Source organism: Musa acuminata, chromosome BXJ1-11 (assembly GCF_036884655.1).
Source record: "Musa acuminata AAA Group cultivar baxijiao chromosome BXJ1-11, Cavendish_Baxijiao_AAA, whole genome shotgun sequence".
In the NCBI taxonomy this organism is placed as follows: Eukaryota; Viridiplantae; Streptophyta; class Magnoliopsida; order Zingiberales; family Musaceae; genus Musa; species Musa acuminata.
In genome coordinates this window covers 33,470,095-33,488,380 of record NC_088337.1, presented here as the reverse complement: position 1 = coordinate 33,488,380, position 18,286 = coordinate 33,470,095, and the positions used below count along the sequence as shown (strand labels likewise).

Sequence of the window (18,286 nt, the reverse complement as noted above, 5' to 3'; positions counted from 1 at the left end):
GGCTTCATGCAAACAATTTACCTAAAGCCATATAGGTAGAAGGTATGACATATATAACTTATGTTATTAATTGAATTCCTCTTAGTTCAATCAATTTGAAGTCTCCATGTGAGCTTATGTTTGGTGATAGACCAAATGTTAGACATTTCAGAGTATTTGATTCTCCATGCTATATTCATATACCAGACTAAAAAAGAAGTAAGCTTGATGCTAAGACCAAGAAATGTATTTTTATTGGTTATAATAAAATGAAGAAAGGTTGAAAATGTATGGATCCACAAACACAAGTATGTGGTATCTCGAGATGTTATGTTTGATGAAGTTTCTTGTTATTATCTTTCACAAGTAATTTCTTTTAAAAATATTAATCATAATAATGAAAGTGATATATGTTTAAAATTTATGGTTGAGATTCCTTTTGTCATCTAATGCGTCAATAGATTTTGGCTCATCTACTTCCTCATTGGTATCTACTTAGCTATTTTTTCGTCACCAATAATGGGGTAAAGCGATGGGGGGAGTACCATCTTGAGCCTACTTATTTTCATGAAGTCGCAGTGCGGGAGGATGCCATAAATAAAGAAATGAATATTCTTCATAAATATGAAGCTTGAGATCTTGTGTTAAAGCTGACAAATATAAATCTAATTACTTACAAATTGGTCTATTAGGTGGAACACAAGTCAAATGTGATTAAAACTAATGGGTTTGGAAGAAAAATTCAAGTTGATGACATGAGTGATTCTGCTTTTGCCCATGGATTGCCAAGAGATAGATTTAGGCTTTTGCTGATATGATTTCCCGTATAAATCTGATTAAAATCGAGTACTAGATTAAGTAAGAAATCGTGAAATGAAGTCCTACTATTTTGGATGATAATGAATAAAGCATGAGATTAAGTGCCAAACTATTTTGGACTCTTCAGAGGTTTAGCAAAATAAATAGAGGCAAATGGTCTTATCAACGACGGAGGAACGAACTATAGGGGTTTTCTTTTTCTTTTTAAACAAACTATTTCTCTTTTGTTTATCCACAGACGATATCGAATCAATTAATTCTCCCGAACGATTCTTAGCTAAAAGTTTTGGAGTCGAGCGAGCAGTAAACTATTCACGTATACAGACAGATATCGTCAGCCTGGCAGAGCAAGAAGTTTCTGGAGAGACTACGAGTTTGACAGAGCATGGAAGAACACGACATAAAAATGGAAGGCAATGGCCAAACTTGGTCACCTGGACAAACAGAGTTGAGTACTCCATGGAACAGCAGCTTCAGCTCCCATCCATCGTCGTCTTCATCTGCTGCCTCCTCTTCCTGCTCGTCTGGATGAAGAAAGGAAGGATTCACCGAGTCCAAAGGCCGAAATCCAAAACCTCTGCCCGGCGCATGGAATCTGCCGTTCATCGGCAGCATGCACCACACGGTCGGTCATAAATTTATATGTTGGTCGCTCATAAATTTTCATTTACTTTTGTTTTATAATTTAATTTTGAATTTATGAACATTTTTGATTGGATCCATTGATTTTAGTGTCGATCGATCTAATAGTTTAAGACAAAAACTCTCATTTGGATTGTCAAGAAAGAATCCAGTTTTGAATTGTAAAGTGACTCGTAAATAAAGTTGCGTCTGTGCATACTTTTTATAATTATGTCAGTACATTTTTTACTTGGAAAAACATATTTCTTTTATAATTATCGATTTGTTGAATCGTTGAAAACAAGGTTTTGCCTATACCATTTCACTATTACGGATGAGGCTCGACATAATTCTTTTTCTTGGCTTGATTGGTAAGCTGTCATATGATGTGAACTACTGTGTGGCGGCCAAGATATAAACGTGAGAGGACAAACAAATGGGGTCATGTGATTTGATAATTATCTACCCAATCAACAATGTGGTCTCAATTATTGAAGATTATCATAAAATAAATGGTTAGGACGATTTTTCTGTAAAAAAAATTATTTTTTTACCCTAAAAAAGAATAATTATGAGAGATAATAACGGAGCTTCATACCATTTTTTTCAGTGAAGTATAAGATAAAAATCACTAACAACTCTAATTCTATCACATAATAGTTAGTTATGTCGAGTCTTCATCTTCTTCTGTCTATCCATTTTTTTTAGGATAATTTTTGAAAAAAAAATATTTTGAAATTTTTAGTTAGCATCAATATTTTTAAAAATTTTCGTAGAATATTTATTATTATTATTTTTTAAAAAAAGATGACATTATCCTCCTTGTGATCTATCGCGATCAATTTTGTTTTAGGCTGACAAAATTTCTTACTGTAAATCGGAAATGAATGAATGGCATGATGAATAATTTGTGGGATAGGAAGATCAAATTTCAATATCAGCTATATAACTCCACCCAATCCCAATTCTTTCTTTTGTCAAAATTTCTGTGGTTTCATTTAGGACTCTTGAAGGCAGGTAATCTGATGCGTATTAGTGTAGTTTCTGTATCATCTAATCCTCGCAGGATTGGGATCGGCAAACTTCCACGCAGATTGTGACAGATATCTGTGGCTTCATCACGATTTTGTTGGGGACATTTCTCCTCCACGACAACAAGGACATGGCTGATGGTATGTTCCTCCTGTGTGTTTCAAGTGTAGCTCGTTTAGATCCTAGTCATCTACGACGTCACTCTTCACAATGTCGAATGGGGTGATTTGACTGATGGAACTACCGCAATGCCGAAAACTTGTGATTTCAAAAGACTTGCGTGTGTAGGACCAACTGGGAAGACACCCAAAATAGAACTTCTTAGCTATCACCACGAATAGCAATGCATTGGAACGTCCCGTCCCGACTGGAGTTTGTTTGGAGCAACAACAAACTACGAATCATGGCAATGTCTTCCTCGATGCCTCTTCTCCTTCCCCCATCTCCACTGCCTACACTCTTCGTCATACTCGTCCTACCTCTCTCGTTACTACTGCTGCTCCGTCTAGGACTCAAAAGAAACAACCTCCGTGCGAGGACCCATGACATGCCCCCTTCCCCGCTCAAGCTTCCCTTCGTAGGCAACTTCCATCAACTCGGCTCGCTCCCTCACCGCTCCCTCCACGCCCTGTCGCAGAAGCATGGCCCCCTCATGCTGCTGCGCTTGGGTCAGGTGCCAACCCTCGTGGTCTCGTCGCCGGATGGCGCCCGAGATGTCATGCGCAACCACGATCAAGTCTTTGCCAGCCGGCCTGCTCTAAAGCCGGCCAAAGTCCTCTTCGACGGGACGACGGACTTGGCGTTAGCGCCCTACGGTGACTCCTGGAGGCAGCTTAGGAAGATCTGCGCCTCCCACCTCTTGAGCTCCAAAAGAGTGCAGTCTTATCGGCTCATTAGGCAGGAGGAAGTGGGTTTCATGATCCGGAAGATCTCCTCTCAAGCTTCGCTGACGACGAGCGTCGACATGTCTGAGATATTTTACTCCTTCGCCAACGATATATTATGTCGAGTTGTTTCGGGAAAGTTCAACAGAGAAGAGGGGAGGAACGTGCTGTTCCGCGAGTCGACCCGGGAGTTTTCGGTGCTACTGAGCAAGTTCTACGTGGGGGACTACTTCCCATGGCTGGGTTGGCTGGATGTATTGTTTGGCTCTATGGAGAGAGTCAACAAGTCCAAGAAGAGATGGGATGATTTGCTGGATGGGGTCATCCAAGAACACGAAGATCGATCAGCTGAAGGTGATGATGGCGAGAAGGACTTCGTGGATGTTCTGCTCTCTCTTCGGGAGGATCCAGGTGGGAATCATGCTCTCCTGACTCCACAAACCATAAAGGCACTTCTGATGGTATGATTCGTCGTCCTAAATTATAAGTGATATATTTATTGCTCCAATATTTGCTTGCTTTTATACGGATAGCACATATAACTAATGACAAATTATAATTCGTTTCATAAGAAAGCGAGTGATGTATGTCTGTTGATAACTTTTTTGAGTTCACTGTGTGTTTGTCATATTGTATTAATTATATTCGAATGTTATGCCCTCAGGCAAGTGTGTGTTTGTCGTACGCTATTGTGGCGTATTATTATTTTTCGCGTGTTACTGCGAGTATAGTGAACCAATTTCTTTTACAAGATAGGGAACCCTCTCTCCAGATTGCTACATCCAAACTAGAGCGATCTAAACTACTCCCATCCCCCTATTTAGGTATATTGTGTTGGTTATTTCATCCGTGAGAAATGTGGATACTACAATCTTGCAGTGTTTATTTTGAGATTCATCAAATGATCTCATTTTTTCAACATTATCGACTTGCAGGATATATTCAGTGGTGGTACCGAGACATCATATGCTACCCTGGAGTACGCCATGGCGGAGCTCGTCCGGAATCCAAGAATGATGGCAAAATTACAACACCAAGTGCGAGGGATAGCGAGCAGAAGAAAAGGAACGGTGAAAGAGGAGGATTTGGACGAGATGGCCTACCTGAAAGCCATCATCAAGGAAGTATTACGTCTGTTCCCGCCGGCCCCGCTATTGCTTCCACGAGAGCTAATGGAGGATTGTCAAATACAAGGATACAACATTCCCAAGAAAACACGAGTGATCGTGAACGCATGGGCCATAAGCAGAGATCCAAGCCATTGGGAAGCACCTGACGAAATCAAACCTGAGAGGTTCATGGGGGACGGTGCAATGGACTTCAAGGGAAACGATTTCGAGTTCATTCCGTTCGGAGCAGGAAGGAGAATTTGTCCTGGAATGAGCTTTGCAATTGCCTCTTTAGAGCTCGCACTGGCAACCCTGGTTTATCACTTTGATTGGGAGTTGCCTGGTGGAATGACAGGAGAGGATTTGGACACGAGTGAGGCTTTTGGGGTAGTGCTCCAAAGAAAACAAAGACTGCATCTTGTTGCTAAACCATGGAGTATTGGGCAAGAGGAGCAGCAGCTCTAACTCACTCACTCTCTCTCTCTCTCTCTCTCTCTCTCTCTCTATATATATATATATATATATATATATATATATATATATATATATATGTAAGTGAAAATTATTTATCCTTGTATGCTTTGATCTAAACTGAACAAAAAGATGGATGTTTGTAGTTTTGGCAGTCCGTTCAGAATTGGTCTCTTACGGCCAATTATCCTAATAAAGCTAATATTCGATGTTACTTATTGTGGATGAGAAAGGGAGAGGGTGATACCGATGTGATCCTTTCGCTCAAATGCCAATGTTTGAAGCTGAAGGAGTACCATCAAACAAGTGGAGGCCAATTTCTGCAAGGTTGTTGTTATTTTCTATCGAGGGAGACATGCAAAATCTCAAGAACTTTTAAACAATCCTTCTCCTTTGACACTTTAAAGTCAGAGTATCCTTTATTATGAGATTAAAATTTCATAAGCTTTGAAAATAGAAGAGAGAACTCAAAGTTTTTGTTCATGTGTGTGCATATTCGTTGTCCTTGCGATAGTATGAGTTGAATCACGAAAGATCGTTGGAAACTATGTAGTGACAGAGGATATTCTTATTTTGAATTTATATGCTTGTCATTCATAAATTTTAATTTTTTTTTATATAGTAAAGTACGAGACAAACTTCACGTACGATTCCAATTCTAACACATATTATGTCATATTTCTATCTGTCCGCCCATTTTCTATAAGGTAATTTTTTAAAGAAAAGTTTAAATTAGTTGCTACACTAACTTCGGCGGATTCAGTAATTTTTTCAATAAATTTTTCTTTTTACTTTAATTTATTTTTCAATTTAAAGCAATCAGATTTAATGTGCCCCATTTTATTACAATATCTACATTCCAAATTTCTATGTTTGGATTTAGACCCTCAGCCTGATTCTCTCTACTTTCCTCAGTGATATTCCTATCTATCTGCTCCTTATATTTCAGTGCAGATTTAATTTCATGATAAAAAACTATTTTTTTTTCATAAATCAAAGTATCACGGAAATGCTTAAAAGATTGGGGAAGAGAACAAAAGAGTAACAAAGCCTTATCCTCATCATCAATTTTTGCATCTATATTCTCCAAATCTATAACCAAAGAATCAAACTTATCAAGATGCGAGAGTATAGATGTACCTTCAATCATCCGAAGCATATACAGACTCTGTTTCAAGTAGAGACGATTCTCCACTGTCCTCTTCATGTACAAGGCTTTAAGCTTGTCCCACATGCTCTTAGCCGTAGTCTCCGTAGCTACCTCCCGTAAAACATTGTCAGAGAGATTTAGAATGATGCTTGATCGGGTCTTCTTATCCATACCCGCAAGCTCTTCTTTTGACATATCATCTGGAATGCTCTCGGCTCCCTGTAGTACCAAATCAACTCCGTCTTGAACTAGAATGACCTCCATCTTGAGTTTCCAAAAGTCGAAGTTGACATTTCTATCGAATTTTTCGACAACAATCTTTGTTATTGTCATCGTTGCCAAAAGATCCCAAAACCATGCTCTGATACCAGTTTGTTAGAGCTAGCCACAGGAAATTTACTACAAGGTAATTTTGGCAACCGAACAAAATATTAAAACGGAAAGAATAAAAGTAAGACAAGAACACCAGATATTCGTGGTTCGATCAATTGACTTTGATCTACATTCACGGACGAAAGAGGAGCAAATTACTATTGCAAAAGAGGGACAATTACAAATGCCTTAGGAAGATGTTCCTAGGCCATAAAACACCCGAAAATACTAAACAAGAAAAAATCAAACTATAAGTCCAAACTATTTAAATGAATATGGACTTAAACCCAAAGCAAATACTTAGGTTTTTCTTGTGGTGCATCTGACTTCAAAGCTACCCTTATTTATAGTTTCAAGACGAGATAACAAGTCTGATTTTCCCAATGTGGAACTATGAGACTTGCCAAACTAACAGCAGCAGCAGCAATTACCTGAGACTTGATTGGAAGGCCCAGAGATAAGAGAGTGCATTTGTGGTTATCCGAACTTGGCAGATGCTCCATCCCCATGACTCTCGTCTTGATTATTACAGGTCCAAAAGCCGACAAGACAACGAAACCAGCGTGCCACGTTGGGTGAATGCTGTGTGAAGATAAGGTCAAATTTGCGTTTAATTGAAATTTATGATATGATTTCCCGTATAAATCTGATTAAAATCGAGTGCTAGATTATGTAAGAAATCGTATGTTGGTAGCTCATAAATTCATAAATTTTATTTTGAATTTATATGTTGGTAGCTCATAAATTTTAATTTACTTTTGTTTTCTAATTTATGATAATTTTTTGATTGCATCCATTGATTTTAGTGTCGATCGATCTAATAGTTTAAGACAAAAACTCTCATTTGGATTGTCAAGAAAGAATCCTCCAATATTCTTCTGTTTTGAATTGTAAAGTGACCGACTTGTAAGTGTCGTAAATAAGTTTGCATCTGTGCATACTTTTTATAATTATGTCAGGATATTTTTTACTTGAAAAAATAAATTTAATTTATAATTATCGATTCGTTGAAACGTTGAAAACCAAGTTTTTGGCTATACCATTTCGCTATTACGGATGAGGCTCAACATAATTATCTTTTTCTTGGCTTCATTGGGAAGCTGTCATATGATGTGAATTACTGTGCGGCGACCAAGATATAATAATTGTGAGGCGACAAAGTCATGGGGTGGTGTGACACGATAATTATCTCCCCAATCAATAATGTGGTCTTAATTATTGAAGATAATCATTTTGAACACAGTCATGTCAATCGAGAAAGATCAATCGCTTAATTATGTCTGAACGATGTAGTTTTTGTTTGGAGAATTTTTTTTCAAATATAAAAGTGGATTATCATAAAAACGATTTTTCTCTAAAAAATTATTTTTTTACCTAAAAAAAGAATAATTATGAGAGATAATAATGGAGCTTCATACCTTTTTTTTCAGTGAAGTATAAGATAAAAATCACTTACAACTCTAATTCTATCACATAATAGTTAGTTATGTCGAGTCTTCATCTTTTTCTCTTCTGTCTATCCATTTTTTTAGGATAAATTTTGAAAAAAAAATATTTTAAAAATTTTAGTTAGCATCAATATTTTCAAAAATTTTGGTAGAATATTTTTTTAAAAAAAATATGACATTATCCTCCTTGTGATCTATCACGATCAATTTTGTTTTGTTTTAGGCTGGCAAATTTCTTGCTGTAAATCGGAAATGAATGAATGACATAATGAATAATTTGTGGGATAGGAAGATCAAATTTCAATATCAGCCATATAACTCCACCCAATCCCAATGCTCTCTTTTGTCAAAATTTCGGGGACATTTCTCCTCCACGTCACCAAGGACATGGCTGATGATGGTATATTCCTCCTGTGGCTGGCTCGTTTAGATCCTATCCTAGTCATCGACGACGTGACTCTTCACAATATCCAATGAGTTGATTTGATTGATGGGTCTACCGCAATACGGAAAACTTGTGATTTCAAAAGACTTCTACTGGGAAAGACACTCGGAGTCGGAACTTCTTAGCTGTCACCACAAATAGCAATACATTGGAACGTCCCGTCCCGTCCCGACTGGAGTTTGTTTGGAGCAACAACAACAACTAGGAATCACGGCAATGCCTCTTCTCCTTCCCCCATCTCCACTGCCGACACTCTTCATCATACTCGTCCTACCTCTCTCTTTACTGCTGCTGCTCCGTCTAGGACTCAAAAGAAACAACCTCCGTGCAAGGACCCATGGCATGCCCCCTTCCCCGCCCAAGCTTCCCTTCATAGGCAACTTCCATCAACTCGGCTCGCACCCTCACCGCTCCCTCCACGCCCTGTCGCACAAGCATGGCCCCCTCATGCTGCTGCACTTGGGTCAGGTGCCAGCCCTCGTGGTCTCGTCGCCGGATGGCGCCCGAGATGTCATGCGCAACCACGATCAAGTCTTTGCCAGCCGGCCTGTTCTAAAGCCGGCCAAAGTCCTCTTCGACGAGTGCAAGGACTTGGGCTTCTCGCCCCACGGTGAGCACTGGAGGCAGCTCAGGAAGATCTGCGCCTTCCACCTCTTGAGCTCCACAAGAGTTCAGTCTTATCGGCTCATTAGGCAGGAGGAAGTGAGTTTCATGATCCGGAAGATCTCCTCTCAAGCTTCGCCGACGACGAGCGTCGACATGTCTGAGATCTTTTACTCCTTCGCCAACGATATTTTATGTCGAGTTGTTTCGGGGAAGTTCAACAGAGAAGAGGGGAGGAACGTGCTGTTCCGCGAGCTGATCCGGGAGTTTTCGGTGCTACTGAGCAAGTTCTACGTGGGGGACTACTTCCCATGGCTGGGTTGGCTGGATGTATTGTTTGGCTCTATGGAGAGAGCCAAGAAGACCAAGAAGAGATGGGATGATTTGCTCGATGGGGTGATCCAAGAACACGAAGATCGATCAGCAAAAGGTGATGATGGCGAGAAGGACTTCGTGGATGTTCTGCTCTCTCTTAGGGAGGATCCGGGAGGGAATCATGCTCTCCTGACTCCACAAACCATAAAGGCACTTCTGATGGTATGATTCCTCGTCCTAAATTATAAGTGATATATTTATTGTTCCAATATTTGCTTGCCTTTTTGATGGATAGCACATATAACAACTAATGACAAATTATAATTCGTTTCATACGAAAGTGAGTGATGTATGTACGTAGATAACTTTCTTGAGTTCACTGTGTGTTTGTCATATTGTATTAATTATATTCGTATGTTATGCCCTCAGGCAAGTGATTATTATTTTCACGTGTTACTATATATAGTATAGCGAACCGATTTCTTTTACGAGATAGGGGGAACCCTCTCTCCAAATTGCTACATCCAAACTAGAGCAATCTAAACTACTCCCATCCCCCTATTTAGGTATATTGTGGTGCTTATTTCATCAGTGAGAAATGTGGATTCTACAATCTTGCAGTGTTTATTTTGAGATTTATCAAATGATCTCATTTTTTCCACATTATCGACGACTTGCAGGATATATTCAGTGGTGGTACCGAGACAGTATATGTTGCCCTGGAGTACGCCATGGCGGAGCTCGTCCGGAGTCCAAGAATGATGGCAAAATTACAACACCAAGTGCGAGGGATAGCGAGCAGAACAAAAGGAACGGTGAAAGAGGAGGAGTTGGACGAGATGGTGTACCTGAAAGCCATCATCAAGGAAGTATTACGTCTATACCCGCCGGTCCCGCTATTGGTTCCACGAGAGCTGATGGAGGATTGTCAAATACAAGGATACAACATTCCCAAGAAAACACGAGTGATCGTGAACGCATGGGCCATAAGCAGAGATCCAAGCCATTGGGAAGCACCTGACGAATTCAAACCTGAGAGGTTCATCGGGGACGGTGCAATGGACTTCAAGGGAAACGATTTCGAGTTCATTCCGTTCGGAGCAGGAAGGAGAATTTGTCCTGGAATGAGCTTTGCAATTGCCTCTTTAGAGCTCGCACTGGCAACCCTGGTTTATCACTTTGATTGGGAGTTGCCTGGTGGATTGACAAGGGAGGATTTGGACATGAGTGAGGCTTTTGGGTTAGTGCTCCAGAGAAAACAAAGACTGCATCTTGTTGCTAAACCATGGAGTATTGGGCAAGAGGAGCAGCACCTCTAACTCACTCACACTCTCACTCTATCTATCTATCTATCTATCTATCTATCTATCTATCTATATATATATATATATATATATATATATATATATATATATATATATATATATATATATATATATATATATATATAGCAAGAAGTGAAAAATATTTATCCTTGTATGCTTTGATCTAAACTGAACAAAAAGATGGATGTTTGTAGTTTTGGCAGTCCGTTCAGAATTGGTCTCTTACGGCCAATTATCCTAATAAAGCTAATTTTCGATGTTACTTATTGTGGATGAGAAAGGGAGAGGGTGATACCGATGTGATCCTTTCGCTCAAATGCCAATGTTTGAAGCTGAAGGAGTACCATCAAACAAGTGGAGGTAAATTTCTGCAAGGTTGTTATTTCCTATCGAGGGAGACATGCAAAATCTCAAGAACTTTTAAACAATCCTTCTCCTTTGACACTTTAAAGTGAGAGTATCCTTTATAATGAGATTAAAATTTCATAAGCTTTGAAAATAGAAGAGAGAAGTAAAGTTTGTGTTCATGTGTGTGCATATCCGTTGTCCTTGCGATAGTATGAGTTGAATCTCGAAAGATCGTTGGAAACTATGTAGTGACAGAGGATATTCTTTTTTTTTAAAATTTATATGCTTGTCATTCATAAATTTTATTTTATTTTTAATTTATAAACTTGTACTCGACAACATAAGCTAACTTTTGTTTTCTAATTTATTTTTAGATTTATTATCTGTTTTACTATTGATCTAATAGTTTACGACAAAAACCCATTTGGATTCTCAGGAAGAAGAAAAAAAGTTCTAATCTGCCTGCCCGTTATGAAGAAGATTTTTTTTTTTATATAGTAAAGTATGAGACAAACTTCACATACGATTCCAATTCTAGCACATATTATGTCATATTTCCATCTGCCCGCCCATTTTCTATAAGGTAATTTTTTAAAGAAAAGTTTTTTTTTTTATTTTGAGAAAATCTTAGTTAGTTTTATTTTTTAAAAAAAAATTCATTGAACATTTATTTATTTCTTAAAGTTGACATTGTCCTCCTAGCCATCGCCTTGCCTCTTCTCCCCTCTCCTCTTCCTCTATGATCGTTGTCATCCTCACTTGTCGCTCCCTTCACCCGGATCGACAGTGAGAGAGTGTGCATTTAGTGACGAGGATGAGGATGATCGAACATCTTGATAATGATAAGTGAAAATGATGAAGGTAGGGATAGTGGAATGAAGGAGACGATCCAGGCATGCGGATCAATCATCCTTGGCTTTGCCATCCCATTGTCACACTGATAGAAGAGGGAGTTGCAGTCGAGGGCTTGTGAGTGAGGATGACGATGGTAACAATAAAGAGTGATGAGCGATAGTACGAGGAGAGGTGGGATAGATGAGACGAAGATTAGGAGAACAATATCATCTTTTGGAAAAAAAATTATTCTATGAAAATTTTTGAAAAAAAGATATATCAAATGGGCTCTCGTTTATTCAACAAATTTAATTCGCAGGATATGTTCAGTGCTGGTACACATTCATGGTATGTTACCCTGGAGGATGCCATGATGGAGCCCGTTCTGAGTCCAAAAGCGATGAGAAAATTACAAGACCAAGTTAGACAAGGAGAAGGACAAGTAAGAGAGGTGGAGCATAACGTTATGGTCCATTTGAAAGCTGTCATCAAGGAAGTGTTCCGCGTGCATATCCACCCCTGCCTTTATTACTTCCACGAGAATTGCTGGAGACAATATTCCTAAGAAAACACTGTTAAAAATTAACTTATGGGCAGAAAGTATGACATATATAACTTATGTTATTAATCGAAGTCATCTTAGTTCAATCAATCGGAAGTCTCCATGTGAGACCCAAATGTTAGACATTTCAGAGTATTTGGTTTTCCATACTATATTCATATACCAGATTAAAAAAGAAGTAAGCTTGATGTTAAGACCAAAAAATATATTTTTATTGGTTATAATAAAATGAAGAAAGGTTGAAAATGTATGGATCCACAAACACATGATATCTCGAGATGTTATGTTTGATGAAGTTTCTTGTTATTATCATTCACAAGTAATTTCTTTTGAAAATATTAATAAAATGTTATATGTTTAAAACCTATGGTTGAGATTCCTTTGTTATCTAATGTGCCAATAGATTTTCGCTCATCTACTTCTTCATTGGTATCTACTCTTGTTATTTCTTCATCACCAATAATGATGCAAAGCGATGGAGGGAGTATCACCTTGAGCTTGCTTATTTTCATGAAGTCAAAGGTGTTACGGTGCGAGAGGATGCCATAAATAAAGAAATGAATACTCTTCGTAAATATGAAGCTTGAGATCTTGTGTTAAAGCTAACAAATAAAAATCTAATTATTTATAAATTGGTTTTTTAGGTGAAATATAAGTCAAATGTGATTAAAACTAATGGGTTTGGAAGAAAAGTTCAAGTTGATGACATGAGCGATTCTGCTTTTGCTCATGGATTGCCTAGAGATAGATTTAGGCTTTTGCTGAATGAAAGATTCACATCATAGCTTGCTGATTTTCATAAGGAATTTGATGCTAATTTGCACAAGCAATTCGGCTATTGTGTGGATGTTATATCTTTTACTCAAAAATCAATTGGAGAACTTGAAGGAGATTATAGTTGCTATATTAATATATCTAAGTTTTGTAGATTGAAATGAACCATTATTTCCTAAGGAAATAATAATTGCTGCATCAAATGTAAAGAAGAAAGAGAAGATGTGATCTAGAAAATCTAGAATCAACTCGTATTATTGAAACTTAAAGATGATACATGTTTGAGAAATATAAGATACTATAGATGTTTGGTTGGAGGTTTGATTTATCTAACTCATACTCGATCAGATATTACCTTCTCCATTGGTGTAGTATCCAGGTTTATGCATAGCCCAAGTAAATATCATCTCGGATTTGTTAAAAGAATTTTATGTTATATTGTTGGAACTACATATTAGGCATATGGTATTCTCATAATTTTAAATATAAATTATTTGGTTACACTGATAGTGATTGGGCATGAGCTTTAGATGATAGAAAGAGTAATTCAGGCAATATTTTTAGTCTCAGATCAGAAACTATATCTTGGAGTTGAAAGAAGCAAGCAACAATTGTGTTATCGATATTGGAAGCAGAATATGTAATTGCAACATCAGCAACTTGTCAAGCAATATGGCTCAGAATACTTCTTGAAGATCTTTATCAAGAATAAAAAAATGCAACATGTGATAACAAAAGCCACAATTGTAATGACAAATAATCCAACACTTTATAGATGAACGAAGTATATAGAGATACATTATCATTTTGACTATGATCTTATATCAAGTGGAGTCATAGCAATGAAATATAGTGGAACAGATAAACAAGTTACGAAAATTTTCACCAAGTCACTTCCAATGCAAAAGTATTTTTATTTTTTTGTCTCAAATTGATGTATTAACTATGAATCAAAGGAGAATATTGAGAATTGATTCATAGTAATCATCTAGGTAGCTGTCATATTCTATGTAGTTATATACATATTCTAAGTAATGATAAATGATCTAAAAGTTATATGTTAGTTCCTATGATGAAGTGAGGTAGTTATCATCATGTCATATAAATAAGATCATAGTTCATGTAACAAGATGGTGTGTGTGCACTTTTGGAAATATCTCACAAGTGTTCTATGTCTTACCAATTGTTTAATACTACATCAATTTTTTTATTAAAAATATATTTTTTTAATTAAATCATAATATTATGTATTTTTTGTTTCCTTACTCCTCCATCCCCGATAGGATTCACTAAGTCCAAAGGCCGAAATCCAAAACCTCTGTGCATCCGATCCTTCTCCTCGCGAGAAGCTGTTCGGTCTCAGCAATGCCATCGTTTGCCGAGCGGCGTTTGGCAAACGATGGGATTGCCGAGAGAGGTTCGTCACGATCATCAAGGAGACGTTCGAACTGCTCGGTGGCTTGTGGTTGGCCGACACATTTCCATCGCTCAACTTTCTCGACATCCTCACGGGTTCCATGTCGAAGATACAGCACATACGCCGACAAACGAATGACATCCCGGGCGAGATAATCAAAGAGCACGAGGTTAGAGGCCACCACGAGCAACAGTGAGCGTGTCGACGAGGTGGACTTGGTCGATGTGCTGCTGAAATTCTCATCACGACCGACAACGTAAAGGCCGTGATCTCGGTGAGCTCGAATTAAACATTGATGTGATAAGTCCGCATATGGAAACATTTGCTGCATGACAGTCTTCTCATCCTCTCAGTTAAGTCTATAACTTAATCGTAATGATACTTGACGACTTTAGTAATCTCAACTAAGTCGATGATAATATGCTAGCTCGATCGTTCTTGCCGCATATGCGTGTTGGGTCATTCCAACTCTCAAGCGGTGAAATATTTCCTATCAAAGGGGATGGAGGGCGAAGCTATCCGTCCGTCGTTGGGTCATCCAATCAAGTTTGGTATCACTGCAGCTGCTGTTTGCGGATCTGCCAACTTCCCACGATATCTCCGAATCAGTAATCTGTTGATCGAGTCCCGAAATGTCGGCCCTCCTCATTTTTTTAGCACATCGGTTGCTTTGGTCACACATCAGAAACCAATCAAACCCAAAGCATGCATTATTGCACGAGTCGGCCCTCCTCATTTTAATTTAATTTTCAACACAGTAAATATGATAAATTTATAGACAACGGAGGACCAGCCAGCAGTCTTAAGTTGAAAATCCCTTCGAAAGACCAACAGGAGAAGCTCCGGCTATCATTAAATACATTTCATGCGGAAATCATTGTTCTTTATATATATATATATATATATATATATATAAAGGGAAGCCCGGACGCTGGTTTTAATTAATCATCTAGTGGGAAGAAGAGAAAAGGATATAAATAGAATTAAATATATGGCACGAGAAAACCGTGACGATTATTTTGAAAGGTCAGCAGAGATGTTTCTTTCTGTTGTAATGATTAGAAAAGAGAGAAAAAGAGAGAAAAAATTACCCAATTCAGAACATGACAAAGAGCCAGATCGATAAAGGCGAAAGTAATAATAACATCTTTTTGTAAGGAGAGTACCCTCGTACCATGCTTCTATGCCTTGAGAGACCCACACAAATATGGCAAACATAGCGACGTTGAAATGGAGATAGCCGATATGGATGCTGGCGCATAGACAGTCGATATTGGAGATCCAACCGTATTCGCATGGTCCGTCTTTGATTGACTTACTGTTGATACGGATGGATGCATCCAAATAGATTGTTTCTGATTGATGCCGTCGCCAAAAGATTTGTGACTTGGACACACCAACCAGTTTCCATGTGTCACCATGAGGTTTACAGAGCATGTTAAAATCTTCCGCACACAGCACCATGCGATTGCCCCAACCATTATAAGATGCCCAAAAATGGCTTTTGACGCAGGTGTCTTCACCTTCGCATCCACTTCATGGATCTGCTTCAACTCCCTTCCATGCCCATCTTCCTCTGCTCCCTCCTCTTCTTCCTCGTCTTGACGAAGAAATGGTTCGCCAAGTTCAAAGGCCCAAACGCCAGACTTCCCCCCGGCCCTTGGAATCTGCCTCTCATCGGAGGCATGCACCACCTGGTCGGGCAGCTGCCCTTCCGCGCACTCCGCCACCTCGCTCGCAAGCACGGCCCCCTCATGCTCGTCAGGATCGGCCAGGTGGACGTCGCGGTCGCCTCCTCACGCGAAGCCGCCGAGGAGATCTTACAGAAACATGGTGACAACTTCGCTTCCCGTCCCGCGCTCGCCGCAACGCAGATCGTTCTATATGGCGCCTCCGACATCGGCTGGTCCCCCTTCGGTCCTTACTGGAAGCAGATGCGCCGGCTCTGTTTCACGGAGCTGCTCGCCGGCAAGCGCACCCGATCCTTCTCCTCCATCAGGACGGAACTGACCCATGAACTGATGAGAGACATCTCCAAGTCGGGAACAGCACCCGTCAACCTCAGCGACAAGCTGTTCCGTCTTGCCAACGCCATCACCTGCCGAGCGGCGTTCGGTAAACACCGTGAGCATCGAGAGTGTTTCGTCTCGATCGTCAAGGATACGTGCCATGTCCTAGGAGGTTTCTGCTTGGCCGACACGTTTCCGTCGCTCAAGTTCCTTGACGTCCTCACCGGTGGCATGTCACACATGCACCGGCTTCACCATCAGATTGATGAGGTCCTAGACGAGATTCTCAAGGAGCACCAGGATGATGCCGTCACGGGCGACGATGGTGGGCGAGTGGAGGACTTGGTCGACGTGCTGCTGAGGCTTAAGGACGATCCGCAGCTGGAAATTCCCTTGACGATGGACAATATAAAGGCTGCGATATTGGTGAGGCCGGATCAACTCCTGTCATACTAATGCTAATCAAGTATTCTTGTGTAACGATCTCGTCGTCCTTGGCGCGCGCAGGACATGTTCGTGGGGGGCACCGAGTTCTCATCGACCGTCGTTGAATGGGCCATGTCGGAGCTGATCAGGCACCCCTGGATCATGGAGAGAGCGCACAAGGAAGTGAGGGAAACTCTGAAAGGAAAGAACAGGGTCGAAGAGAGTGACATGGATAAGCTAAACTACATGAAGCTAATTATCAAAGAGACGCTAAGGCTTCACCCATCACTCCCGCTGTTACCAAGATTATGCAGGGAGACCAGCGAAGTGATGGGCTACAAGATAGAAGCAGGCACTCGCGTCTTCGTCAATGCATGGGCGATCTGCAGGGATCCGCAGTACTGGGACGACGCCGAGAGCTTCAAGCCGGAGAGGTTCGAAGGGAGTTCCATAGATTTCAAGGGATTCGACTTCGAGTACTTGCCGTTCGGAGCTGGCCGAAGGATCTGCCCGGCGATCGACTTCGGGCTGACCGTGGTGGAGCTCGCCCTGGCTAATCTCCTCTTCCACTTCGACTGGAAGCTTCCCAGTGGAATGAAACCCGAGGAGCTCGACATGCGTGAGAAGATGGCAGTCCTTGTACCAAGGCAAACCGAGCTAAAGTTGCTTGCTACTTCAAGAATTCCTGTCCCCGCTACTATCTGAAAGTTGGCAAGAATCAGATGATTAGTGCGTGAAAAGTACGTCTGTTGGAATTCATATGTTTCTTTGGGTTTGCCGCTGATCCGTTTAATGGAAACTCGGTGATGTATGTATAATATTAACTTGGTAATGGTTCAAGTTTGTGAGTTGTTAAGAACGTATGTATGCATAACATCTTCATATAATTAAAGTTGTCACATACGAGCCCTTCGAATCCTATGGAACATTATCTGTTTTGTCTCCCGTGGAGGCCACGACAAATTGACGCAAAGCATATTTCTTTTCTAATTATCGATTCGTTGAAACGTTGGAAACAAGTTTTTGCCTATTCCATTTCACTATTACGGATGAGGCTCGACATAATTTTTTTTCTTGGCTTGATTGGTAAGCTGTCATATGATGTGAACTACTGTGTGGCGGCCAAGATATAAACGTGAGAGGACAAACAAATGGGGTCATGTGATTTGATAATTATCTACCCAATCAACAATGTGGTCTCAATTATTGAAGATTATCATAAAATAAATGGTTAGGATGATTTTTCTCTAAAAAAATATTATTTTTACCTAAAAAGGATTAATTATGAGAGATAATAATGGAGCTTCATACCATTTTTTTCAGTCAAGTATAAGATAAAATTC

General features: G+C 39.7%; 3 protein-coding genes across 3 annotated transcripts; all 3 read left to right on the top strand.

The window, feature by feature from the left end:
• Positions 1-2,631: 2,631 nt before the first annotated feature.
• LOC135597821 (cytochrome P450 71A1-like) lies at positions 2,632-5,101 on the top strand. The gene is made up of 2 exons (XM_065091347.1): positions 2,632-3,796; positions 4,271-5,101. The coding sequence occupies exons 1-2, from the start codon at positions 2,795-2,797 to the stop codon at positions 4,907-4,909; spliced, it is 1,641 nt and encodes a 546-aa protein (XP_064947419.1). The 5' UTR covers positions 2,632-2,794; the 3' UTR covers positions 4,910-5,101.
• A 3,355-nt stretch (positions 5,102-8,456) lies between these two features.
• LOC103972484 (cytochrome P450 71A1) lies at positions 8,457-10,833 on the top strand. Its single transcript, XM_065091346.1, has 2 exons — positions 8,457-9,470; positions 9,929-10,833. Exons 1-2 carry the CDS (start codon positions 8,547-8,549, stop codon positions 10,565-10,567), a joined length of 1,563 nt encoding a protein of 520 aa, XP_064947418.1. The 5' UTR covers positions 8,457-8,546; the 3' UTR covers positions 10,568-10,833.
• Positions 10,834-15,936: 5,103 nt separating this feature from the next.
• LOC135597820 (premnaspirodiene oxygenase-like) lies at positions 15,937-17,864 on the top strand. The gene is made up of 2 exons (XM_065091345.1): positions 15,937-16,943; positions 17,025-17,864. Exons 1-2 carry the CDS (start codon positions 16,047-16,049, stop codon positions 17,646-17,648), a joined length of 1,521 nt encoding a protein of 506 aa, XP_064947417.1. The 5' UTR covers positions 15,937-16,046; the 3' UTR covers positions 17,649-17,864.
• Positions 17,865-18,286: the final 422 nt, after the last annotated feature.